The sequence below is a fragment of the Prunus dulcis genome, chromosome 2 (genome assembly GCF_902201215.1).
Source record: "Prunus dulcis chromosome 2, ALMONDv2, whole genome shotgun sequence".
Classification (NCBI taxonomy): domain Eukaryota; kingdom Viridiplantae; phylum Streptophyta; class Magnoliopsida; order Rosales; family Rosaceae; genus Prunus; species Prunus dulcis.
The window spans coordinates 16,101,785-16,127,232 of NC_047651.1; the positions used below are offsets into that span (position 1 = coordinate 16,101,785).

General features: G+C 37.8%; 4 protein-coding genes across 14 annotated transcripts; 2 read left to right on the forward strand and 2 right to left on the reverse strand.

The window, feature by feature from the left end:
* Positions 1-8,520: 8,520 nt before the first annotated feature.
* LOC117618701 lies at positions 8,521-11,747 on the forward strand. Of its 5 annotated transcripts, XM_034348395.1 has the most exons (9): positions 8,521-8,697; positions 8,812-8,904; positions 9,083-9,150; positions 9,534-9,606; positions 10,127-10,239; positions 10,340-10,444; positions 10,651-10,750; positions 11,346-11,524; positions 11,636-11,747. In XM_034348395.1, the coding sequence occupies exons 1-8, from the start codon at positions 8,650-8,652 to the stop codon at positions 11,520-11,522; spliced, it is 777 nt and encodes a 258-aa protein (XP_034204286.1). In that variant the 5' UTR covers positions 8,521-8,649; the 3' UTR covers positions 11,523-11,524; positions 11,636-11,747. The 5 variants fall into 5 exon arrangements, with proteins under 5 accessions (XP_034204286.1, XP_034204285.1, XP_034204288.1 ...); XM_034348394.1 differs by lacking the exon at positions 11,636-11,747 and having other exon boundaries at positions 11,346-11,627; XM_034348397.1 differs by lacking the exon at positions 11,636-11,747 and having other exon boundaries at positions 8,531-8,665; positions 8,804-8,904; positions 11,346-11,627.
* A 164-nt stretch (positions 11,748-11,911) lies between these two features.
* On the forward strand, positions 11,912-14,958 carry LOC117618700 (growth-regulating factor 9). Of its 5 annotated transcripts, none has more exons than XM_034348389.1 (3): positions 11,912-12,523; positions 13,180-13,812; positions 14,169-14,958. In XM_034348389.1, exons 1-3 carry the CDS (start codon positions 12,223-12,225, stop codon positions 14,573-14,575), a joined length of 1,341 nt encoding a protein of 446 aa, XP_034204280.1. In that variant the 5' UTR covers positions 11,912-12,222; the 3' UTR covers positions 14,576-14,958. The 5 variants fall into 5 exon arrangements, with proteins under 5 accessions (XP_034204280.1, XP_034204283.1, XP_034204284.1 ...); XM_034348392.1 differs by having other exon boundaries at positions 11,913-12,523; positions 13,180-13,800; XM_034348393.1 differs by having other exon boundaries at positions 11,918-12,523; positions 13,186-13,800; positions 14,160-14,958.
* A 284-nt stretch (positions 14,959-15,242) lies between these two features.
* Positions 15,243-17,701, reverse strand: LOC117617762 (serine/threonine-protein kinase Aurora-3). Its single transcript, XM_034347288.1, has 6 exons — positions 17,299-17,701; positions 16,972-17,214; positions 16,782-16,877; positions 15,923-16,137; positions 15,761-15,833; positions 15,243-15,649 (listed from the first exon to the last, which is right to left on the reverse strand). Exons 1-6 carry the CDS (start codon positions 17,416-17,418, stop codon positions 15,551-15,553), a joined length of 846 nt encoding a protein of 281 aa, XP_034203179.1. The 5' UTR covers positions 17,419-17,701; the 3' UTR covers positions 15,243-15,550.
* A 234-nt stretch (positions 17,702-17,935) lies between these two features.
* Positions 17,936-23,888, reverse strand: LOC117617761 (spastin). 3 transcript variants are annotated; one of them, XR_004584378.1, is made up of 14 exons: positions 23,382-23,879; positions 22,705-22,796; positions 22,566-22,585; positions 22,118-22,364; positions 21,910-22,005; positions 21,703-21,818; positions 21,522-21,602; positions 21,093-21,216; positions 20,504-20,553; positions 19,877-19,967; positions 19,494-19,529; positions 19,120-19,217; positions 18,153-18,533; positions 17,936-18,120 (listed from the first exon to the last, which is right to left on the reverse strand). XR_004584378.1 is itself a non-coding variant. In XM_034347285.1 (14 exons), the coding sequence occupies exons 1-14, from the start codon at positions 23,859-23,861 to the stop codon at positions 18,417-18,419; spliced, it is 1,569 nt and encodes a 522-aa protein (XP_034203176.1). In that variant the 5' UTR covers positions 23,862-23,888; the 3' UTR covers positions 17,936-18,416. The 3 variants fall into 3 exon arrangements, 2 of the variants coding, with proteins under 2 accessions (XP_034203176.1, XP_034203177.1); XM_034347285.1 differs by having other exon boundaries at positions 17,936-18,533; positions 23,382-23,706; positions 23,786-23,888; XM_034347286.1 differs by lacking the exon at positions 17,936-18,120 and having other exon boundaries at positions 18,491-18,597; positions 23,382-23,706; positions 23,786-23,888.
* Between the last annotated feature and the right edge of the window lie 1,560 nt (positions 23,889-25,448).

Sequence of the window (25,448 nt, forward strand, 5' to 3'; positions counted from 1 at the left end):
ACCTCCACCTGATGTTGGTAATATCTTGGTTCTCTCGTATAGAGCAGCAACATGTACTATTTCCCTTGCAGTGGAGTGTCCGGTAGAAGACAGCCTATCCCTAAGCAACGGTTAGGTGAAGAAAACCTTTACCCACCTACCCCCGCTTTTGTACAGACTACAGCTACAGATTATTGTTGACTTGTAAAGAGGAGAGAGTCTAAAGACAATTGCTTTGCTCGCTCACTCCAGCCAACCTCATCGTCTCCCTCGTCTGGTTCTTCTTTGTTGATTGTTCGCTGTCTGTCCGTCTTGTCTTCGGAATATTAAGGAAAGACAAGCTTTGCGCAACAAATGCAAATACAGTGCCTTGCGTAAAACAAACCGATGTCATCACCTGTATGTTATTTCTACAATGCATGCTTGCTGCAATCTTCACATTCACAGTATGAATATGGAATTTGCTTCTAATTATAGTTTTAATCATGTATTATTTTGTTTTAAAAAAAAAATTGTAAAAGCTGCTGTGGCATGGGGAGCTGGAAAGCCTTTGGTGATAGAGGAAGTGAATGTGAATCCACCTCAGGCAATGGAGATGAGGATCAAAGTCGTCTGCACCTCTCTCTGTCGTAGTGACTATTAAAATGTAAACTGTCTAGCTAATTTCAGATTAGTTACTAAGTTTTATGTCAGTTTATATTCAATCTGTTTTTAATCCTTGTGTTAGCTGTGTGCCTTGTGCTTATATGCCAGGTGCATTGCTTGTGTCTGTTTTGATTTCCCAGCTGTTAGGACAGCTGTGTAATGCCATGTGTCATACTCACATTGGCCTACTATTGCAATCCGTTAGATTTGAATCTAAGGCTGTAAGAGAGATCATGTAATTGTCATGAGGGAATATAAGCTCTGCTGCAATGTTTATGCAGAGTAAGAATACAGTTAAAACATTCTAAGGCTCACTGCTCTCTCTCTCTCTCTCTCTCTGAGTACATTTCTTGCTCCCTTCGCAATCCAAATATTCAACATGGTATCAGGTGCGCAGGTTGGATCTGGATAGTGGGAGTTGAAGCTGTGTGAGCTGAGTCTGGAAATCCAACGAGAAATTCCTACTCTCAGCTCATTGATTCTGGTCTAAGATGGCTGGGTCAGGAGGTAGTGATCTTAGAGCTCCAATATTCAATGGGGAGAACTATGAGTTTTGGAAGATTCGAATGAGAACAATTTTCAAATCTCATGGAATCTGGAATTTGGTTGAGAAAGGCCTTCAAGTTCCAGATTCAAAAGCTGATGAAGAAGGGGCATCAGATTCAGAGATGGTGTCCTTGTTGATGAAGGATGCTAAGGCACTTGGTATTATCCAAGGTGCTGTTTCAGATGACATCTTCCCCAGAATCTCAAATGAAGAAACCTCAAAAGGTGCTTGGGATATCTTTCATCAGGAGTTTCATGGTGATAAGCAAGTCAGATCCATAATGCTGCAGGGTCTGCATCGAGATTTTGAGTACACCAGGATGAGGGATGATGAGATCTTGTCTGGATACATCACTCGGCTACTTGAGCTTGTGAATCAGATGAAGGGATATGGAGAAGATCTGACCAAAGGGAGGATAGTTCAAAAACTGCTAATAAGCCTAACCAAGGAGTTTGATCCAGTCTGTTATGTGATTGAGCAAACTAGGGACATTGAAACTATTGAAGTGCAGGAGGTAATTGCAGCATTAAGAGGATTTGCTCAGCGCCTTGACAGACATGCTGAAAGCACCACTGAGAAAGCTTTCAGCAGCATGAGCATAAACTCAAAAGGATCTCAATCAAGTTCTAGTTCTGGCTCTAATAAATCAAAGAAGAACTGGAAGTCCAAGGATAAGAAATGGGATTCTAAACCTCAAAACAATGTCAATCAAGGAGGAAAACCGAGTCAAGGAGGAAAACCGAGTCAAGGAGACAAATCTGGAAAATGCAAACATTGTGAGAAGCTACACTATGGTGAGTGTTGGTTTAAAGGAAAACCAAAGTGTCATGGCTGCAATCGATTTGGTCATTTTGTCAAGGACTGTGACCAAGCAAACAAGGCAGGGAAACTTGCTAACATTGCAAATCAGGTAACTGAACCTGCCATTATGTTCTATGCATGTCATGCTGCAACAATTGGAAAGAATGTGAATATGTGGTATGTTGATAGTGCATGTAGCAATCACATGACTTCCCATGAGTCATTACTTGTAAATGTTGATAAAAGTGTGAAGAGTAAAGTCAAAATGGGGACTGGTGATCTAGTGCAGTCAATAGGCAAAGGGACTTTGGCTATAGAAATGAAGGGTGTGACTAGATATATCAAAGAAGTCATGATTGTACCAGGTTTAGATGAAAATTTGCTAAGTGTAGGTCAAATGATAGAACATGGGCATTGGCTTGTATTTGGTGATAATGCAGTTGATATCTATGGAGATAGGCAGCTGGAAGATTGCATTGCAAGAGTGCCAATGAAGGGAAACAGATGTTTTCCTTTAAATCTTGACTATGTCAATCCTCCTATGGCAAACAGAGCAACAGTTGGAGAAACATCCTGGCTGTGGCACAGAAGATTTGGGCACCTAAACTATATTAGTTTGAAGTTGTTACAAGAGAGAGATATGGTTCAGGGACTGCCTAATTTACAAGAACATGAGAAGGTCTGCTCAGGTTGTGCTGTAAGCAAGAATCACAGAAGCTCTTTTGATAAGGAAGGAGCTTGGAGAGCCTCTCAACCACTAGAACTGATTCACTCAGACATATGTGGTCCAATGCAGACCATCACTCTTGGAGGGAACAGATATTTCCTCACCTTCATTGATGACCACACCAGAATGTGTTAGGTGTTCTTCTTGTAGCATAAGTCTCAAGCATTCAACATATTCAAAAGGTTCAAAAGCATGGTTGAGCTACAAAGTGGTTATCAAATTAAGAAGCTAAGAAGTGATAGAGGTGGAGAATACACATCTTTGGATTTCTCAAAGTTCTGTGAAGAGATGGGATTAGAAAGGCAACTGATAGTAGGCTACTCTCCACAACAGAATGGAGTTGCAGAGAGAAAGAATCGTACTGTGATGGAAATGGCAAGAGCCATGATGCATGAGAAGAAAATCCCTTTGAAGTTTTGGACAGAAGCTGTCAATACAGCTGTATATCTACAAAACAGAAGCCCTACAAGTGCAGTGGACAATTCCACTCCATTTGAGAAGTTTAGTGGAAGAAAACCAGGTGTCAAGCATTTGAGAATATTTGGTTCTCTATGCTATATTCACATCCCCACATAGAAAAGGCACAAGCTGGAAGACACAGGTGAGAAGGGAGTATTTGTAGGATATGGTGTATGTGAAAAGGGGTATAGAGTGCTCAACTTGAGAACTCAAAAGATTGAGCTGTCTAGGAGTGTTATTTTTGATGAAGAAGCAATGTGGAATTGGGAAACAAATGAGGCATTGCAAATTCCTATGTCTTGGGGTGATGGAGCAAGTTCAACTGTATCAGATTTGGATTCAGAACCAAATCTGTTACAGCAACAGATTGTGCAGTCTCCTATGGAAACACAAACAAGTAGTGATGTGCATGCTACTCAAGACTCTGCTCCATTAGAACTTATGATAACACCCCAAAGAAATGGAAGAGTTTGAGTGAAGTGTATGCTCAATGCAAGATGAGCATCATTGAACCTGAAAATTTTGAAGAAGCAGTCAAAGATGAAGCTTGGGGGAAGGCTATGACTGAGGAGATACTTATGATAGAGAAAAACTCCACTTGGGAATTGGTTGATAGGCCAAGTAGTAAACCAATTGTGGGAGTGAAGTGGATATTCAAAATTAAGCTTAATCTTGATGGCTCCATTCAAAAACATAAAGCAAGACTTGTTGCCAAGGGATACACACAAAAACCAGGGATTGATTTCAATGAAACCTTTGCTCCTGTGACAAGGTTAGACACCATTAGAACTCTCATTGCTCTTGCTGCTCAGAAAGGCTGGAAACTATGGCAATTGGATGTCAAGTCAGCCTTCTTAAATGGTGTCCTTGAAGAAGAAGTTTATGTTGATCAACCGGATGGTTTTGTGGTTAAAGGTGATGAGGATAAGGTGTATAGGTTAAGAAAAGCTCTCTATGGGTTGAAGCAGGCTCCAAGGGCCTGGTATAGTGAAATCGACACCTACTTGAATCAGTGTGGTTTTCACAAAAGTCCAAGTGAAGCCACTCTCTATGTGAGAACAAAGGAAGGTGTGGGAACACTAATAGTGTCAATCTATGTAGATGACATAGTGTACACAGGAAGTAGTGATGAAATGATGAAAGAATTCAAAGCTGAAATGATGTGCAAGTATGAGATGTCTGACTTGGGTTTACTCCACCATTTTCTTGGTATGGGAGTAACACAAACTGAAGGGAGCATCTTCATTCATCAAAAGAAGTATGCTCTCACTCTCTTGGATAAGTTTGGACTCAAAGACTGCAAGTCAGTAAGCACTCCATTAGTGGCTACTGATAAATTGAAAAGAGAGGATGGAAGTGATGCTGCAGATGAAAGTTTGTTCAGAAAAATTGTAGGCAGCCTGCTGTACCTTACTGCAACCAGGCCAGATATCATGTTCTCTGCCTGCCTGCTTGCAAGATTCATGCACAACCCTTCTAAGATGCACTATGGGGCAGCTAAAAGGGTTCTAAGGTACATACAAGGCACAATTGACTATGGAATTGAGTATGTGACTGGAAAATCTGCTCTCTTAGTTGGTTACTGTGACAGTGACTGGAGTGGATCTGAGGAAGATATGAAAAGCACTTCTGGATATGCATTTTCATTTGGAAGTGGTGCTTTTTCATGGGCATCAGTCAAACAACACAGTGTGGCTCTCTCTACTGCAGAGGCAGAATATGTGAGTGCAGCAGAAGCTACATCACAAGCCATTTGGCTCAGGTTTGTTCTTGAAGATTTTGGGGAAGAACAAACCACTGCAACAACTGTGTTTTGTGACAACACTTCAGCCATAGCAATGGCTAAAAATCCAGTTTTTCATCAACGAAGCAAGCATATTAAAAGGAAGTTCCACTTTATTAGAGATGCAATACAAGAAGAAGTGATTGAACTGCTCTACTACAAGGGAGAAGAGCAGATTGCTGATATCTTCACCAAAGCTCTTCCCAAAGACAGGTTTGACTATTTGAGGAGAATGCTTGGGGTGAAATCAGCTAGCACTTTAGAAGGGATTGTTAAAATGTAAACTGTCTAGCTAATTTCAGATTAGTTACTAAGTTTTATGTCAGTTTATATTCAATCTGTTTTTAATCCTTGTGTTAGATGTGTGCCTTGTGCTAGCTGTGTGCCTTGTGCTTATATGCCAGGTGCATTGCTTGTGTCTGTTTTGATTTCCCAGCTGTTAGGACAGCTGTGTAATGCCATGTGTCATACTCACATTGGCCTACTATTGCAATCCGTTAGATTTGATTCTAAGGCTGTAAGAGAGATCATGTAATTGTCATGAGGGAATATAAGCTCTGCTGCAATGTTTATGCAGAGTAAGAATACAGTTAAAACATTCTAAGGCTCACTGCTCTCTCTCTTTCTCTCTGAGTACATTTCTTGCTCCCTTCGCAATCCAAATATTCAACAGTGACATCACTGCCTGAGAGTCTCAGTTACTCTCCTCTTCTCTCCTCTTTTGCCCCTTTCTTTTCTTCTTCTTTTCAATACAAATAGAGATAAAACAATATTACTTTTCCTTCAATTCTTTTTTTCTTGTTTCCTACTTATTGAACATCTAAGAAAATAATCATTTTTTGGCTAGGAAAATTCGTTTAACTATTACTTATGGTTTCTTTCTGACCAAGAAAAATTAAAACTTTGTTTGTGCCACTGCCAGATATGCGTTCTTCTTTCCGGATGGATTAATTTTCTTGTAAAACAATGCAGTTATACTTCCCCCGATAACAACTTAAGAAAAAGGGTCTGAATTTATTCATGAGAATACTGGTATTTCATCCTGCTCCATTTCCCCGTTATTTTGCTGGCTATTTTTCCTCGAATATTTGGCCATGAAGCAACAGGGTAAGTTATTTCCCTATTTTTTCCATCTACTTATATTTATATTATAGCACTAGCTATCTTATGTAAGATTGAGAAACTATAGCATAATGCACAAGTGGTTTCCAATTATCAGGCCATAAAATTGTTTAGTCAATTTCTTAGTTAATTTTAATATGGTACTCCCCACCATTTTCAACAATTCATGCTTTTAAATTGGTGATTACCTTCATCCACACTGGTGAAGAGCCAAGCATTGTTCTAGGAGTGATACAATCAGACCATGCTATACTGAACTGTTGCTCTTCTAATATTAAGTGTCCTTTTCCCTCCCATTGTTGTAAAATTTGGTGTGTCCTCATGTAGCTGGAAAATCTACTGACAATGTTTAGTCCCGGTTACAAGAATGCGATAGGGCATGCCCGAGCAATTTATCATGTCTTAGTTTGATAAATGTCTAATGTACAAACTTATCAAATCATCTTGTTTGAAGTAGTAGGTTGAATTTATAAACCATCTAGAACAAGTTCCTCCTAATCCTTCTCACTGTTATTTCTTATGTGTTAAACTATTTCTTTCTTCAGCTTTAGAGGTGTGTATGCTAAGAAAGCATGCCAATTTGCAGTCGGTATGATGCTAAATTCTTTTGTTGTATTTCATGTTAACAGCTGATCTCTGTTTTAAACAGCTGAAATGTTCCCACTGACCGATCATGATTATTCTTCTAGTTTAAGAAAAAAAAATTTACTTGTTATATTTTTCAATCCACAAAATAAAATGCACAGCCTGTTTGAATTCCAAAAAATCTACCTGCAGGAAATCCAAGTCGACGAGTACATAACACATAACCTGCCATTTGAAGATGTCAACAAAGCTTTCAATCTCATGAGAGAAGGGAAGTGTTTGCGTTGTGTTATCCACATGGCAAAGTAATTTCTCTCAGGGACGGACCCATGAATTTTATGTCGTAGGGTCATAGTGTAAGGCTTGGTGGGGAAGAGGGTTAAAGGTTTGTGGGGGGTGGAGATTGGGGATTTAGGTTTGAGGGTTTAGAAAATAGGTGTTTTGGGGATGAAAATTCGGGAGGAAAGAAGTTGGGCAGAGGCAGATACAAGCTGTTCTGTTTTTTTTTAAAACAACTGGACCAAAACGACATCGTTTTGGCCAGGTGTTTTTAAAAAAAAATCGGTACTCCTGGTCCAAAACGACGGTGTTTTGGCCAGCGAGTTTTTTAAAAAAAATTCGCTGCTGGTCCAAAACGACGTCGTTTTGGCCAGCGTGTTTTTAAAAAAAAATACGTGGGCCTGGTCCAAAACGACGCCGTTTTGGCCAGCCTGTTTTTTAAAAAAAATTAGAAGCTGGGCCAAAACGACGCCGTTTTGGCCAGCTTTTTTCAAACAAAAAATAGATTTCCTGTTCAGCTTCTTCTTCCTCTGTCTGCAAGTCCTCTCCCTTCAGCCATTCTCATGGGGTCACACCCCAATTCAAAGGGACCTTCTACTTTGCTTTCATGTAGTCCATAGGGTCGTTTGACCCCATTAACCCCATTGTGGGTCCGTCCCTGATTTCTCTATTGAAGTTGCGTTGTGTTTTACAATATTGTTCTGATAAAATAAAGTAAGTTTCATCTGAATTCTGAAAGTGGGTATTTATGGAGTAAGATTATCTGTGGGCAATCTACTGGAAGCTTAAGCCTATCTCACATAACCCGCCGTATTACTTGTTTGTTACTATGTTAAAACTATTCTTAAAGTACTTATGGGCATGTACATTATTAGCATTCTATGGGATTTGAGAAGACAGTTTTAATTCAATCTTCTTGGTCCATACGTGCAGCGTGTTTGATGGGTGAACAAAACACATATGGTTTGAAGTATCAAATTAACACGAGAGAGAGATTCCTTTCCCCTTTTTTTGTTAGGTACAAGCGATATTCTAAAGTGGAAGAGAGAGAGATTTCTCACAAACACCCCCACATCGAGTCTGGCCGTGCGGCTATACTCTTTTATTTTAAAAAAGCACAGCTGCCGTGCAGCGTCTAGATGTCGTGTGTCAAAATCGGTATAGCCGCACGGCTATACTATTTTTTTTAAAAAAATTAGACACCGATTAAAGCCGTGCGGCTGTACTATCTGTTTAAAAAGTGCCACGTGTAAAAAATAATATAGCCGTGCGGCCATGTCTTTTTGAAGGAAAATCGTAGTATAGCCGTTCGGCTATACTATTTAAATACATTACATTTAAAGCGGTGACAGGTGTCACGTGTAAAAATAGTAGAGCCGTGCGGCTATACTATTTATATACATTATATTTATTGAGCCGTTAGATTAATATGGACGGTTTGAGATCAAATTTCTGAGTAAGTTACAATCGAGTAACTGTTTAGCCAAAACCGAAAGAAAGAACCCGGCACATGCTTGAAAATATCTGGAAAAGTTTGTGGTCTTTTTGAAAAATATAGAAAATGTGGGGTCAAAACAAAACTTTTGCAAAATTGATTTGTAAAGACCCAGCCTCTTCTTCCCGACAGAGGCGAGGTTTTTCCACCGCAGTGGTTTCGGCGGCACCATAAGGAAGAAGAAGAACAAAGAAGAGGCTTAAAGAAATTCTCAAATTCTGTTCTACATGCGCTCCCAGTTTGGTAACGAAAAACAACTTCTTCTCTTTTGGGTGGTAATTTTCTCACAAAATGAATTTTACTTTTTCAATTTTCATGGGGTTTCTAATTTACTTATTGGCCATCAAAAGATCATGAGATTTGAACTTTTTTTTGGTTCAGTGGTGTAGGATTTTGGGATGAGCATCAGTAAAACAGAGGTGAACTTGAGGAGGCTGCTTGCAGCTGCTCCTCAGCAACAAAACCAGTCAAAACTTGTACATGTATGTATGATCCTTGTCTTCTCTCTCACTTCTGATATGGATGTTGTTATTAGAATTACAGGTTACATGCTTTTATTCATTTTCATAAAATTGATATGTGTTCTAGCTTCTCTTTTTCTTTTGGGTGTTTTTGGGATATATAGCCTTTATGGATGATATAAGTACTGGAATTTTGCAGTATGTTGCTACTTTACGAGAACAGGTAGAACAACTAGCTGAGGAGAGAACTCCAGAAGGCTTACCAAGGTTGGTATTTGTTTTAATTTTCCCCCTTGATTTACTTTAACTTTGATTTTTTCAATAATTTGATGCATGTTCCAATATGCTTCCTTTCTTCTACTTTACAAATCAATCCAAGGGTTTTGGTAGGCATGATATGATGGAAATATTGATTAACATTCTAATCAATCCAAGGGTTTTGGTAGGCATGGTACTCATATTAAGTTCTAGAGACATTTTCTCATATCATTAGCATATTTTCGTTGTTTTAGGGATTTTGGATGGAAAGAGTTTTATCCAAATGATGATTTGAGTTATTATTTATATGTATTTTCTTGATACTCTGTCTTAAGAGCTTGTAAATTTCTTAATTTACTAATTGGAATGATTATTTATGGTTCTATGTTCAGAGTTTCAAAGGCTGTTTTGAGCGACTATTCAGAGAAGATCGAAGCAATTGCTTCCAAATTAGCTGCTCCGCCGGTGCGTACACATGATCTAGAAAGCATACATGTCACTTTTGTTGAATTGTTGATTTTATGTACTTAACCAGTTCACTTTTCTGAAATTTTTTAGTGTTATGTATCATTTATAATTAATTTGCTGATAATAGGTTTAGAATGAGGGTCTGGAAATTATAACGACTGAGAAAGAAAAATATTGTTAGGCTGATCCAAATTGGTATTTCATGCTTAACAAAATGCTTAGAATTTATCCTTTAATGCATCAGTACATGTAATTGGTTGTATCAGTTTATGTCATCATATCTAAAGAGAATCTTTAATATATCGATTGTGTTCTCTTGCTAGATTTCTGACATGTTATATGGCAGATTGTGAATCTGGCACCATATATGAAAGCAGGAATCCACCTGATCAATGGTCCAGATTAACAGTCTGGGAAGAGAATATTTCTGTACAATATATATATATATATATATGCAAATGTATGCAATTTATGGAGTTAATTGCTCCTAACTGTGTTTTCTTTGGCAAACTCCCAGCCTGATATTCAAGCACCCAAGGAGCCCCTTGCAAGAATTTCTGTCAAAGCAAACTCTTCTGATACAGGAGACAATCAGATTCCCCCTTCTCCAGGTCTGAGAAGGAGATTTGGGTAAGTGAACAATAGTTAGGATCATGGTTTCGTTTAGCTCCTTCTTAGTGATCTTTCGTATGCTATCACATGATTTTAACTGGTTTTGTTTGTTAAATAGGCTTACCTCAAATTCCGAAGATGGAACTCGTGAGATTCTTAGTGTTGATTCTTCAGCGCCTGTCAAACTGGATGCTGCAGCCCAAGCACACATTGAAAAACATAGGTGTTTTGTCGTATTAACTTTCATACTTTCTCGAGTTCTCCTATTAAACTGGAGTAACTAGACTCTGGATGAAATTGAAACCAGATAACTCACCAGAGCAGTCACCAGAGCAGAGGCTATCTTTACTGTTAAAACTTCAGATGTTGATTATATTTGCTTTCCACATTCTGTTTAAGATTCTTATAAATTTTTCTCTCATGGGACAGAAAGCTTCAAGAGGATTTGACTGATGAAATGGTTGGATTGGCAAGGCAACTCAAAGAGAGTAGTCTCATGATGAATCACTCGCTGCAAGACACTGAAAAAGTAAGATTTTTATAATCTCAACACTTTTTATATTTAGCTGGCTGTGGTTTGATTTGTGTTTAGGGGTGACACTGACCAGGGTGAAGTCTTTTTGAAGGGAAGATAAGGTGAAAGAGTGTTTTGAATTTAAGGTGCGAGAATCAGGAGAAATGCTTGGAAAGAGAAATGTGAAACAAAGAAACCAAGGTTGGGGTTGTAAAGAGTCCATGAGATTCTTAGGCTAAAACCAATAGATTTGCAGAGGAGTTTAGGATGTAATAGGAGAGTAAATATAGTTTTTTGTTTAGAAAGAGTTTAAAGTAAAGGGGTTTGGGGAGGTCTGCAACATGATATTTGGTCTGAGTTTTCCATGTTCAGATAATTAAAAGAAAGGAAGATGTTGAAGAATAAGAGAAAACCTAAGAAAAAACATTGATCATCAGACATGTCAAAATTAAGGAAAAATGTCCAAAGGAATAATGTAACATCTTGTGTTACTTCACAACTTGATTGTTGTGATAAAAGCTTACTCTCTGGTGTGCCTTTGATGTAAATTCATAGCTGATGGAATGTCATATCTGTCGATCTCATAACTTAAGGTATGGCTTATGTGCAGATACTTGATTCTACAGAGAAGGCTGTTGAAAGTAGCTTGGCAAGCACTGGCCATGCCAATACACGGGCGACCAATATATACTCGAAGACGTCCAAAACTACGTGTTTCACATGGCTTGTAATGTTTGTAATGACATGTGTATTCATCATGGTTGTACTTTTAATTCGTGTCACTTAAGGGTATGTTGTTGAGTTGGGAAAATTCATCTTTCCTTTTCCTCCCACAATTGTTATGTATATATAATTTGCTGTGTTGAGCAGTGACATGGTTTACAATTTGATATCATGCAGTGTGAGCTTTGAGGCTATTGTTACGAATTTGGGCTTTTAGCCCAGCCCAGCCCAGTCCAATCTAACCCAACCCAACCAACCCACACGCGGGGCCCACCCAACAGAAAACCGGATGACGTGTCGACCTGCGGGGCTTCCACTACTGCCAAACAAGCAGTCGTCCTGGCTCAGAGGAGCGTGGAGCAAATCTCCAAAACACGAAGCATCCCACCCATTGGAGCGTAAGACACACGCGCTCGCAGTTCAAAGAACCCAAGAAAGGAAGCGAAGTTGGTCTGAAAACTTTTGCCTGCGGACACTGAAAAAGGCTGAAACAGAGACACAGTGATTGTCAGCCTCTCTCTCTCTCTCTCTCTCTCACGCCCAACTTTAAACAAAAGCCAAAACAAAGCAAAGCAAAGCAGATATGGCTTCATTTCGCTTAGACACATTGCAATACATCCAGACCCAGTTCATCAATTCAGTCGTATGCCTCTTGTGCAGCTTTGCTTTTCTTGTTTTTGCCTTAAATATTGAGACTTGATAGTCAAATTGAATTGGGTTTTCTCTATGCAACTCTGTTGAAGAAACAGTTTGATGTGCTTGTGATGACAATGGAGGAGGAGGGTGGTGGTAAGGTGAAGCTTGGTCTTGGGATTGGGGTTGATTGTTATGGTGATGATCATAATGGGACTGAAGAAGTTGTTGTTGGGAAGAAGAAGAAGAAGTATGGTGGTGGTGGGTTGACAGCTTCTCAGTTGCATGAGCTGGAGCAACAAGCGCTTATCTACAAGCACTTCGCTGCTAACCTTCCTGTTCCTTTTCACCTTGTGCTTCCCATTTGGAAGAGTGTGGCTGCCTCTTTTGGCTCCTCAAATGCTGCTGCTATCAACAGACAATACCCCAGTTGTAAGTCAAATCTCTTTCCCTTAATGAGTTTCAATTTTTACACAAACTGACACACAAGCAACACAAAAAAAATTTGTTATTTTTGGGTAACAACTAAATGCATGCTTATGGGGTAGTTATAAGAAAAGGGGGGAGGGAGAGACTTTTAAGACATTTTAACTTGACTTGGGTTTATGAGGACTACATGCATCTGACTTTGTTTGATTGGGTTCTTAAAAGGGGTCCTATTTTGCTTCAAATTTAGATAGGCCAAGGTTCACTTGACCTGAGATTTTCATGGGATTGAGTTAGTCAAGAGATCATGTTTGTTTCTGTTAATTTTACTGCAACATGTTATGTTTTTCCCCTTACAGATGTTTCTGTCTGTGTATTAGGCTTCAAATTTGAGATATGCATTGAGTAAATTAGTGTTTTTTTTTTATCGCTTCATCCCCTGAATTTAGAGTTTTGTTCATTGAGATAGTTTCATGAATTTGAACTTGAATGTAATAGATTAATGTTCTCTAAATGATTGTTTCTGTCGACTTATGGTTAGATAACTTGACTTTTTGAAGGATATTTCTTTGTTGATTGCTTTTCTTTTGCATGAAATTTGAAATGGGTCCCCTGCTTATTCAGTTGAATTTGATACTGTTTATTTCAACTGATTGTTTCAGTTGTAGGGTTCAGTGCAACGGGCTTTGACTATAGGGATCATGAACCAGGGAGGTGCAGAAGAACTGATGGAAAGAAATGGAGGTGCAATAAGAATGTAGTTCCTGATCAGAAATACTGTCAGCAACACATGCACAGAGGCCGCCAGCGTTCAAGAAAGCCTGTGGAAAATTCTGAGGTTGCTTCTCCTTCCAGCACTAAAACACCCAAGAATTCAGAAGTTGAGTTAGGGAACTCAAAGACAAACCTTCAGATTTCAACCCCGAAAGGCCTTCAACTTATGGCACAATCCTACAATTATGTTAGTGTTAGCCAAGGTACAACCATGGCCTCAAGTGGCTATCATGAATGTAAGAAAAACATAAGACCTGTTACAACTACATCCATTGCCAATATACCTGCCAACAGATCTGCTACTACCAACCCTGCTGCTGTAGCCACTACCACCATTGCTGGACCAACCACCACCACCAACAGCAGTACCAATGAAAATAGCCTCAATATTGGTGTAAAATACAATAGTAGCAACCATGCTGGTGGCAATTGCATGATCAGAGGAAGCAGCATGAATGTTGTTAATATATCACCAGGATTGGGCTTCTCCCCGAAGAGCGTTCTCCAAGGTAGATGCATGAGTAAGATTGAACCTTTGTGCTATAAAATGTTTTTTTTTTTCTCCCAAAATATATATGGATTGATAAGCATAACCACTGGTCTTGAAAAGCTTTCCACACAAGAGAATGTTGAACATGGTGTTGATTCGTGGTACCAAACTATCTGACTTCTTACCTATGAATTCGACTGGGGCTTTAACAAGAGAGGCCAACAGTGCCCCAAAGTTGGAATCATATAGGATAAGAATGTCCTATAAAAAAAAATAAAAAAATTAAAGGATAAAAATGGGTTGAAGTACTGGAAATTCTTCTGTAGCTTGTCTTTGCAATCAAAAGGATCATTTGTGTATTTATTTCACTGTTTTCAGCTCTTCTAGGTTGCAATGGCTTATACTTCGACAACGGAAGTGGAGTTGAACTTGAACCAGGGAGGTGTAGGAGAACGGATGGAAAGAAGTGGCGGTGCAGAAGGGATGTTCTTCCTGATCAGAAGTATTGTGGCCAGCATATCCACAGAGGGACAAAGAGGCAAATGAAAGATGTCCAACCTGTTGCTGTTCCTTCTTCTTCAGCTGCTGCCATGAATACCACTCGGCTCTCTCAGACAACAGCCATATGCAGAAAAACTAATTGTGCAATCCCTAATACAAATCTCAGCATCTCCATCCCAGCAAATCCCCCACCGGGACGAAATGATGAAAGAAGCAATTCTAGCAGTGATAGTGACACGACTCTTACAGATACCAGCCTTACTGCTTGTGACAGTAGTTATGTTTCTTCTTAGAAGACTACCCTTTCCAGCATTTTGAGGTATCCGAAATTGTGAATTTTTTGGTTTTTCCTGCAACCGGCATCCTCATGGATATATAACAGAAAAAGGAAAAGAAAGGCCGCTTGTTTTGTGAGGAAATACCAACATCCTCCGTTCTTGCTTTACGTAGGGGATAAGAAATGCCTTTTGTTTAGGGAAATGTTCAGATTTCACGTTATGGGATGTCTTTTCATCTCAGCAGAAAGAAGAAAGAAATTGTATTTCTGGTTAGTTTTCGGAGACCTCAACTGGGGTTTGATTTGCTCTTGAAGGCACGTAGGTCAACCATCCCTTTTTAAATCTTGTACAAGGCAAACATGAATGCCAAATTAATGTTGTATCTTGATACTTCTTAACTTCCATTAGCATAGTTCTTCAAAAATAGCTAAACATGTTTAAATGTTTTTCAAGTGCCATTGAAACATCAAATCCCATTTTCCAAACCATTCAACATAAAAAGTGGCCGCCTTTAATTACGAAACATTTTTCCCTTCTCAATTTCCCTTAACATTGTCACAAACATATAACAGACTTTTCCCAGAAAGTTAAATGTATCTAGTTGCTAGCTTACTCCTATATCTTGCTTAAGCGTTTATTTATTAATTCAACTCATGCAATCTAAATTTTACACAAACCAAAATATACAATCATAAATTTTTTAAAAATGGTTACTGTTTAGTGGCTACAATTAGAACTTCGACGTAAATTAAGCATACTCAGCAAGCAACTGATGTAATTATAGGCAATCCAGAAGTTGACGAGATACAAGATTTCCTTCACACAAAACATGGTACATGAAACTCAAGGCTGGTGAACATAGTAGATAAGTTAATTGTCTCTTGGTGCTGATGAGATTTTGACCGAAATATTCCCCCTACATATACCAAACTCAGCTGTGCCAGCTCCCCACAGCCATGGTTAGAGCATGATGACAGTTAGAAAAGCTAGCTATTTGCAGATACCCGATGGATCGGCATTCTTGACTATCCAAGGGTGTTCCATGATCCTCTGAAGAGAGAGCCTCTTTGAGGAGTCTTTGACAAGAAGCTGCACAAAGTTCAACTTATTTCAATTAGGTAATGGATACTGACACCAACAACCACTGGAGTTTTATTTACCCCCACCTAACATTAAGAACAAAATCCTGGACAAACTTACCCGGGTAATGAGATGTTTAGCTTCTGCAGAAGTTTGAGGTGCAGAAGGGAAGTTTAGGTCAACCTTTATTATCCTGTATAGAAACTCAAGTTATCATTCACTTGGGTTCAGCTCAAGTTACGGAATCACATGGGTGGAAGCATACAAAACACTCATTCATACCTTTTGAACGTATCCGTTTGACTTTCTGCCTCAAAGGGAGGAATACCATAGAGGAACTCATAGCAAAGAATGCCCAGAGTCCAGTTGTCAACTGCATAATCATGAGGTCTGTTCTCCACCATTTCTGGTGCTAAATAATCTAAAGTTCCACACATGGTCTGTCTCTTGCTTCTGGACTGTACCGACCATCCAAAGTCTGCAATTTTCAGTCGACCCTACGAAAATATAATGTAATCAAGTAATCAAACACAGTTCCTCAACTTGTTCAATGACAATACGTTACCTAAGTGCAGACATAAAAAAACATAGCTTCCAGTTATTGAATCAAAGTATAGAATAGTTGCATCGGGATAAGAACTCATATTTGTGCTCAATCTTCTTGAAAATATTAATCACATATCATTATTGCACAATAGCAGTGGAATTTGGAATTTGAAGTCGAGCACCAGCAGCCACGGTTTTGCTCAAACTATTTCTTGAACACAAAAAGGAACTACCAATGACAACAATGAGATTCCCCCCAATCTGTACATATATACAGGTAAACCAACCCTGGTTGTAATTTCTCCTAAAATTGCATAAAGAAAACCACATCCCTAAAAGGTTAACCCTGAAACCAAAATAACTGACCTATTTTCACTTTTTCTATGTAAGTAGGGAAAAAAACTTCAACACTGAACAAGTGAAAATGCTATGATTGTTACTGTTTGGGATAAGAAGATGTATAACATTAATCGACTTCTAAACATTTGGCAGAAATTAAGGGATTACGAGCCAGATTTCCCATCTGTTCTAAACCCAGAACCCAAACAACCATGGCATAGGGCAAAAAATTGGAGAGGTTGTAGCATATATATACCTCATGATCCAGAAGCAAATTTTCAGGCTTTATATCCCTATGAATGACATTCTTCTCGTGACAATACGCCAAAGCTTGCGTCAAGCTCAGAATATACTGATAATCATATGAAATTTGATTAATTTCTAAAACACAGAGAGAGAGAGAGAGAGAGAGAGAGAGAGAGAGAGAGAGAGAGAGAGAGAATTACAGTGGCGGCTTGTTTCTCAGAGAGGTAATTAGTTTTCCTGAGAAGCCCATAAAGCTCACCGCCATGGGCATACTCGAGGATCAAGAAGATGCGTTCGTCGTCGTGGAACCAACCGTAGAGGCGAAGAATGTTGGGGTGCCTGAGACTGGTCTGAATCTCCATCTCTCTCCTCAGCTGATGTTGAATCTTATACTTCTCGATTTGCTCCTTGAATATCACCTTCAATGCCACTATATACTTGCTCTGCCCCCAAATTTTTTTACCCAAAAATCAATCATTTCAAATTCTAAATTGTTTTCGGTTTAATTCGATTGAAAAATTCAATACCTTGGCTTCTCGGGCAACGTAGACTCTCCCGAATTTCCCTTTGCCCAGGGGTTTTCCGATCTCGAAGTCTCGCAAGGACCATTCTCTCTTTGGGTTTTCTTGCCCTTTCTGGGTTTCCATTTCTTCTGATTTTTCCACAGAGAGAGAGAGAGACGCCCACTATGTGGAAATTTTGAATTTTCCTTTTAGCGCCACTGCTGAGACTCTGTTGATTTTTCTAGGGAACCCCTGAAAATATAAATTTTTTTATTTTATTTTAAAATTTTGGGGCAAAATGATACTCTAAAAAGGGAGCCCCTGTAATCTGTTGAGTAATCTGTAATACTCAACAGATTGACTCTTTCGACAACCCAAAAAAGGGATTAAAAGACTCGAACTTGGGTAAGGACTGCACTGCACATATATGATGTCCTCCCTAACTAGCCTAACTCACGGCCATCTCTTGTCGTCCTTTTTAATTTGATTTCTCATATCTTAACTAACTAGCCTAACCCCCATCTATTTCTAGTCGTCTGACTAGATTTGCTCTCCAGTGACTCCTTGCTATTGTTACTGCATTTTTTTTTAATAGTTAAAAACCTTTGAAAACCAAAATATTAGGGCAGCTTTTTGCACATCCCTACTTTGACAGATAAAATTCCGATATGCTACACCATTTATAACAAATTTGGTAACTCTTAACATTATTGAAAGTTCATATGATCGCTCGCTTGCAATTATCATCTGAATATCAACTTCTTCATTGGCACTCGGAGCTAAAAATATTGGAAATTTTACAATTTCTTGGTGCATTAAAGATTTTGTCAATGCATCTACAATGGCCTTCCAGATTTTGTCAATGCATCTACAATGGCCTTCCGGCGTGGAAAACCCAACTATGATTATAATATATATATATATATACACCTTACACAGAAGAATACAAAGAATTAAGAGCAGGCAGAGACCAATTTGAGGCGAGGTGTGTGCCATGTACACAATTAGAGATGCTTTTTCCTTCTTTTGGGTTTTCACATCCCACCTCCTGGCTTTTTTCAGCATCATTCTTTGTACCAGTGGCGGCATATAAATAAGGCTGCTTTGATCGTAAAAATCATAGAGAGTGCTGTAATAGGCATTCAATTAGAGCCGAAGTCCTCGTTCCACCGTTCAAGCTCTTCCCACTTGCTTTTGCTTAAGCTTGGTCTGATTACAGTCATTGCCTTCTGAAAATCTTCGTATCTAAGTGGTCTTACCTGGTAAACAAATAATGACATGAACATATGTGACCGGAATGAGGAAATTCTTTTATCGAAACTTCTGCAAATAAAGTACCTCCATAAACAATAATAACAAAAAAAAGATTTATCACTTAAATTACTTCAATTTAAGTGAAATGGAATAGGAAGAATTCAGAGAACGATGCATTTTTGCATAACATTTTCTCCACTGCCAATTTATTTTTGTTGTAAATGTGCCATGTAATGCAGAGAATGATGCCTTTTGCATAACATTTTCTATGGCCCATAAGCTTTTCCTATTAAGAAATCAGTTTCAAACATGAAGAATTCAGATCCAAGATCCAGTTCTTCATTTATCAGATCAAGCTCTCATAATTTTTTTCCCAGCCTCCAAGGGAAAAAGAATAGGAAAAAATATTTTCAATGCACCATATTCTCAGCAAAAAGACTTGCATGAAATGAATCAGATCAGATCATCAAAGTAAAGATGTGTTTGAGGCAAATTTACTTCTATATCTACTAAAGCTAGACCAAAACTTAATTAACATTTATAGACTGCTGTACAACCAATTTATTTGAGGCCTTGTTGTTGGTATAATACCTGATTTGCCTTGATGGTGAGAATGTTTTCACCCAGTTCCCTAATAGGCATCATTGCAGCTTCTTCACACAATGCTTGCAGATCACTTCCTGAATATCCTGTATATAAAAGTAACAATTGAATAATTTAATCAGAATGATAATTATTTGGTGAGGATTTTGATTAAGGTTCAATTCCATCACAACACCGGCTGTAAACCAGCAACCACTAGGTGAGTGCAACCAGCTGTAAACCATCAACCACTAGCTGAGCGTAACTGAGATTGGTAGCACCTAGTGCTCAACTTTGGTCAAATTAGTTTAGCAAAATGAATTGACTTATCACTGCTATCTGAAAAGCACTTCAGAAGGGTAAAACAGGGAAAATGTTCTTACCTTCTGTCTCTCTTGCAAGTCTTTCAAGATCTCCACCTAATACAAGCAATAAGAAGTAAATTTCGTAAGAAGATTAACCACAAGGGACAAAAGGATGCTTGCTTAGTTCACTCACTTTGGTTATTATTTGTCTTGTTGGAATAAATATTATTTATAAAAAAAAAAAAGTTCCAAAAACGTTTCCTCAGACATTATGAACACTTGTATCTTTAAGTTACTACAAAATGACATATATCCACTGTAATAAGAGATACCAATGAAGATACATTAAAGTAGTCAACTACAACTTTGTGTACATCATACTAACCACAAAATATGGGATCATCAATCTTTAACAGAAAAATATCCAACAAGAAGGTTACGAGATAAGACCATATTCTTACTTGGTAAGGAAAACGCTTGGCCCTTGAGTTTGTGTCTTAGAAGCAGTCTCCTTGCTGTTAAATCTGGTAAAGGTATGTACACTCTCTTCACCTGGTTCAGGGTTTCATATTACAGTGAGAAGGATACTTCTGAATGTATTGATCAAATTGTTACCAGAAAAAGCAATTAGAAGTAAAAAGAATTGATATCAAGAATTTATAAAGTTTCCAACGGGGGAAAAGATGAGAAGGATACTTCTGAATGTATTGATCAAATTGTACCCCATGTACTTTTTGTTTCTTTGATTAAAATCTTTCTGAGCAGAAAACATCGAGACATAACCATTATTAAAGTAACAGAAGAACCAAACACAGTGTTCACTACAAGCCCAAACATTTTCCTAAGACACAACCCTATCTTCAGGTGTAAATATAAGATAAATATGCTTCAAATACTGGATAAGAATTAGACGTGCGTGCAAGAGCACACAGACATGTACACATTTTTTTAAAAGTATTGATTCATAAGTTAGTAACCTGGAGAATTAATTTTATTAGCAATTCAAACTTTTTTAAGTCCCTAGAAAAATCAAATTTCAGAATATTGAAGGAGAAAACCAAAAGAAAAAAAAAAAAAAAACTACTAACCAGTCTTCTAAGAACCGCGTCATCCAGTTCTTGTGGCTTATTAGTAGCACCTGCAAGCACATAAAAAAAGATATCAAAGGATGTACTATAATTTATTCAGGTGTAAGTGTGTTAAAATGCAAAATTGAAAGAGTCCCAAAAACTGACTTCAAGAAGATAATGAGAAAAAAAAAAAAAAAAAAAAAAAGAAGAAGAAGAAGAAGAAGAAAAGTGAGGATCTATGTTGGGACAAAAGAAAATAGTTCAGAAGTTTACTAGTCCCTCCCTCCTTCCAACCTGTTTAATTTTATTGTTTGAGGGGATCAAGCAAGTTTATTACTTAGTTCCAATTAACTAACATCCAAATTTAACATTACTTCCCTTGATCAAGGTCCCTTAGGGGCAGCAGACTCTAATGATAACATATAAGAAGGGTAATGTATATCAAGTTGGCATTGTTGAAGCAGGCAGGGTAGCCAAGACTTTCATCAACACTGACGAACAATTTAATAAAAGTAACGGCCCTTACCATTTGGGGTGGGCTTTGGTTGAATTGAGATATAAAGTTTTCATTAAAAAAAAAAAAAAACAGAGGAGATATAAAGCTTACCAATCACAATTACCAGATCATTAGGATTAGAGGTCACCCCATCAAACTGTATTAAAAACTCTGACTTCAACCTTCTGCTTGCATCATTTTCATTTGCAAGCCTTGTTGACATGATACTATCAATCTGTAAGCACACAAAAAACAGACACAATTACATCGCTGATATAATGTTGAACAGTAAAAGCATCAAACTGTAGTCACCTACAACAGCTATACACCTTCCAGATGACTACGAAACTGATACCAAAAAAAAAAAAAGCTGTAACAATGACATTTAACAACAACAAATGCAAATAGAGATAATGACCACATACTAATCTCTGATCATTCATCCAGTTTTCCAAATCAACTATACAGTCCTCAAGTACAAGCATGAAATAGCATACTTCATAACACCATCAATAAGATGAAACAGGAAAAGTAGCATACTTCATCCATGAAAATTACTGATGGCTGTCTGGATATAGCAACCAAGAAAAGGGTTCGCACAAGCTTTTCAGCCTCTCCTACCTATTTCAGTGCAAGTAAAACTTATTATAATTCCTATGAGGACAAAAAAAAATTATAAATATAAGAAAAAGAAAGTGCAGCACCAAGGACAGAGACACACCCATTTTGATGTCAGTGAAGAAGCAGATACATTAAAAAATGTTGCCTCAGACTCTGATGCAACTGCCTTAGCAAGCATGGTCTTCCCATTCCCAGGTGGACCGAACAAAAGCAGACCTGAAAGACAAAGACAAAGTTTTTTATGAAACAAGTTCTTTTTCTGCTTTACTGGTATCAATATGGATGTTACAGTCTTACAAAGCATTACCTCTAGCTGGCCTTCGAAGACCAGTGAACAAGTCTCTTCTCTTAGTTGGTAAAATAACCATCTCCATCAAAGTTTTCTTAACCTTCTCAAGACCGGCTGCAGAGAAACTGAAATGAGTAACTTGGTAATCTTAACAAACACAGCAACCACAAATAAAAGAAAAAGAAATATATAGACAAGAATTGTGAGTATGTGATAAATCCCTCACCTACATCTTCCCACTTAACTGAAGGGCTTCTATCCACTATAGCACTATTTATCATTTCCACCAATTTTGCATCATAACCACCACCAGTCTCTTGCACAGGTTTTGAGCTTACAATATTATTGGTCTGAATCTGATTCCTCATTTCGGGTCTGTTTGTAGTGGGACGAGGAGACTTGGGTAACACATGCTTTCTGGCATTTGATGTCGTTGGTTTAACTACAGCAGTCTGCGCATGGGCTAAGGTGCTCTGCAAAGATTTTGAATTTTTATATATAGATAACAGTATATAGTAATCTTGAATCTTATCAAATGCTCAATTCCTCCCGTGCATTTGTGAATACACATTAGATGCTTGAGATAATACTATTGTGCATAAGTCTAAAGAAAGTTTCAACTGAAAAAAATAAAAGACAAATATGCAGAACTCTTTAGTCAGATCAAACCATACTTTGCTAACAGACGTGCCACCTGAAAATGAGGACAGGGAGAAACAAATGCAAAGAAAGAAAAGTCAGAAGTTGAGTTGAATGTATCTATGTTAGTTTGGAGACAATGCTCAGGTAAGTTGAATCAGTAGGAGATATTACCTGCTCGCCTACTCAAGGCCTGTAACCTTTCAGAAACTTCACCCTGCCATTTTGATATTTTTTGGCGATAAGATTTGACCTTCTCTCGCTCACTGCCACAAAGAACAGGCATTTTATTATGATAACAATGGAAAAGCATCTCAGAATCGATCATCATAGTTGACTTGATAATGAATTTGTGTTTGCTCTCTCTAACGAATTTGCAGGAATGCAAATCATTTTCTTTTGGACATACAAAACCATCCTTCGAGAAAGAAAAATCAGCCAACAAACCAAAGTCATGCTTTGCCTCCTATTCTAAGAGATGAAGCTCTTCACGCTGGAATTGCTAAAATCTTTATTTGTCACTGAAGTCATTAACCAAATACAAATACTCATGCCACTTTTACTTCACAACTTACACAAAAGACTTTCAAAAGTAAAGTTCACAAAAATTAATCACACTTACTCAGAAAAACTTGTACTTTTTCAATTCAAGATATAATTTTGTATCTAACATATAAATGGTCAAACTCTTATTTATACAAAATATAAAGTCATAAACATATCTATACCTAGACGGAAATTTAGAGACTACCCACCATTTGTTTCAGACTAGCAACTTCAGCAATACGTCAACAATAATCAAAGAAAAAAACAATTACAAGAATCAGAAACTAAGCTGAAAAATTGATAACCTGGGGCTGATATAGGAAGGCACGGGAGTGGACGTTGCTTCAACGAGAACTCTCTGGGCGTTGTTATAGTGAGCAATGGCGTCGTCGACTAAGCCCCACTCTTCAGCCCTAACAGCCTTGGCGATCTCATCCTTTGCTAAATCGAAGTACCCCCTAAGCTTGTACGCAACACGCTCGTTGGAGACCGAAGCTCCAGGTCCAGCTATGCCTTCCATGGTTGACGAATTTGGAGGAGAATCAGAGTTTGGGTGAGACTCGTATGAGGCGGAAGCGGCGGAGAAGACCGAACCAAAAGAATCGATGATCCCTTTGAGGAAACTCATGTCTGGAACAAATGCATGCCGATTATTGGGATGAGGACGAGGAGGAGAGAGAGCTTAGAGAGAGAAAGAGGGTTTTCTTACCATTTCCGGGAAATTGAGTAAACTTTCCGGGAAAGTCATTCTTTATGGAGCTTAGCTTTTTCAGACTCCAGCGCATAGAAGAAATTGAGCATTTAATTTTAAATGGACAAAATATTTATGACTGAGAGATATATCACATATTGGATGTGAGTTTAAAAAAAAATAAAATTTAGGAACGAAAATTAAGTATTTTAATTAATTTCATAAATTACATAATTTTATTGGATGGTTTTAAATACTTTATAAAAAAATTTATGAAAGCAAATAAAAATAAGTGGAAAATATGGTTTTACAATATTTAAGGGTACAGCCGGGCGGCTATACTATGGAGAGTATAGCCGGGCGGCTATACTATTTAAATATTTTCGAATATTTTAAAGGTACAGCCGCACGGCTATACTCTATAAACATATACGAATATTTTAAAGGTATAGCCGTGCGGCTATTGACAGTATAGCCGTGCGGCTATACTCTGTAATGTATACGAATATTTTAAAAGTATATAATTAAGTAATATCTTTTCAACAATTTTTTTAAGTAATATATCTTAAGTCTTTTTCAATTACTTTAATCAGTAATTATATTTTAATTATTATTTCTTTAGTGAATATTTAGTATTTAAATATTTTACTAATTTCATAAATTACTTAATAACTAGTAATTAATTATTTTTAAATTATTCTTAATAACTAATTTCATAAATTACTTAATAACTAGTAATTAATTATTTTTAAATTATTCCTAGCATGTAACATGTTGAGCCTATGTGTTTGTTTCAAAATAAAAGGGGTCCTACTTTTGAGCCACTTATTAATTGTTGGTTGCTGATGGGTCTTATGCTTTTCTTCAACTTTTCTCTCTTTTCCTCCTTAATCTTTGTTTCTTTCCACTCTTTTTTGTTTGTTGTGTTTTGGTTTTGGTAAATAAAATTTATTGCAAACCACAAAGAGAATGCTCCAAAAGCTAGCAAGCCTAGAGAAAATGCAATCAGCCTTCAGCACCAGCAGAAGAGGAATGAACATGACTTATTGGGTTAAGTATGGAAACCTTGTGTAGCTCAACATCATGGAAAATGGTGGTTTTATGGTTAGGTGAGACCATGGCCACACATCTTAGATTGTTATAAAAGTGTTGACATATTCTTGGTGAAGTGGAAAATGAGTTGGAATTAGAAGAAATAGTCCAATCCTTAACAGGTAAGACTCTACGCATCCCAGCATACGATATAAGTCCATGCACATTTGTTTGAAATTTTGACACATTTTGATCATCAAGAGGAAAATGAGTGTGGGAAATTAGAAGAAAGAGTCCAATCCTTAACAGGCAAGAATGACTGAAAAACCTTCATCAGTAAGAAAGTTTCGGAGCTGGTTAGGTACACTCTCCTAGTCTCCTGACTAGGAATCAATTGCCATAACTAGAAGATTATAACGGTTGATTCAATCTGATCTTTCAAACAAATCAAGATCAGAATGCGCACCCGCTAGCAGATCGATGGTCCTGATCAGCCACCATGGCCATGGGGAACACAGAACAACCACGTCAACACTCCTACAAGAATGTCTTCGCCCTAAGAAAAAAAAGATAACAAAGAATTTGCACCATCCAATCTCATGGATTGATATCCTTTTTCTGTTTTCTTCTTTTGACAATCAAACCATTT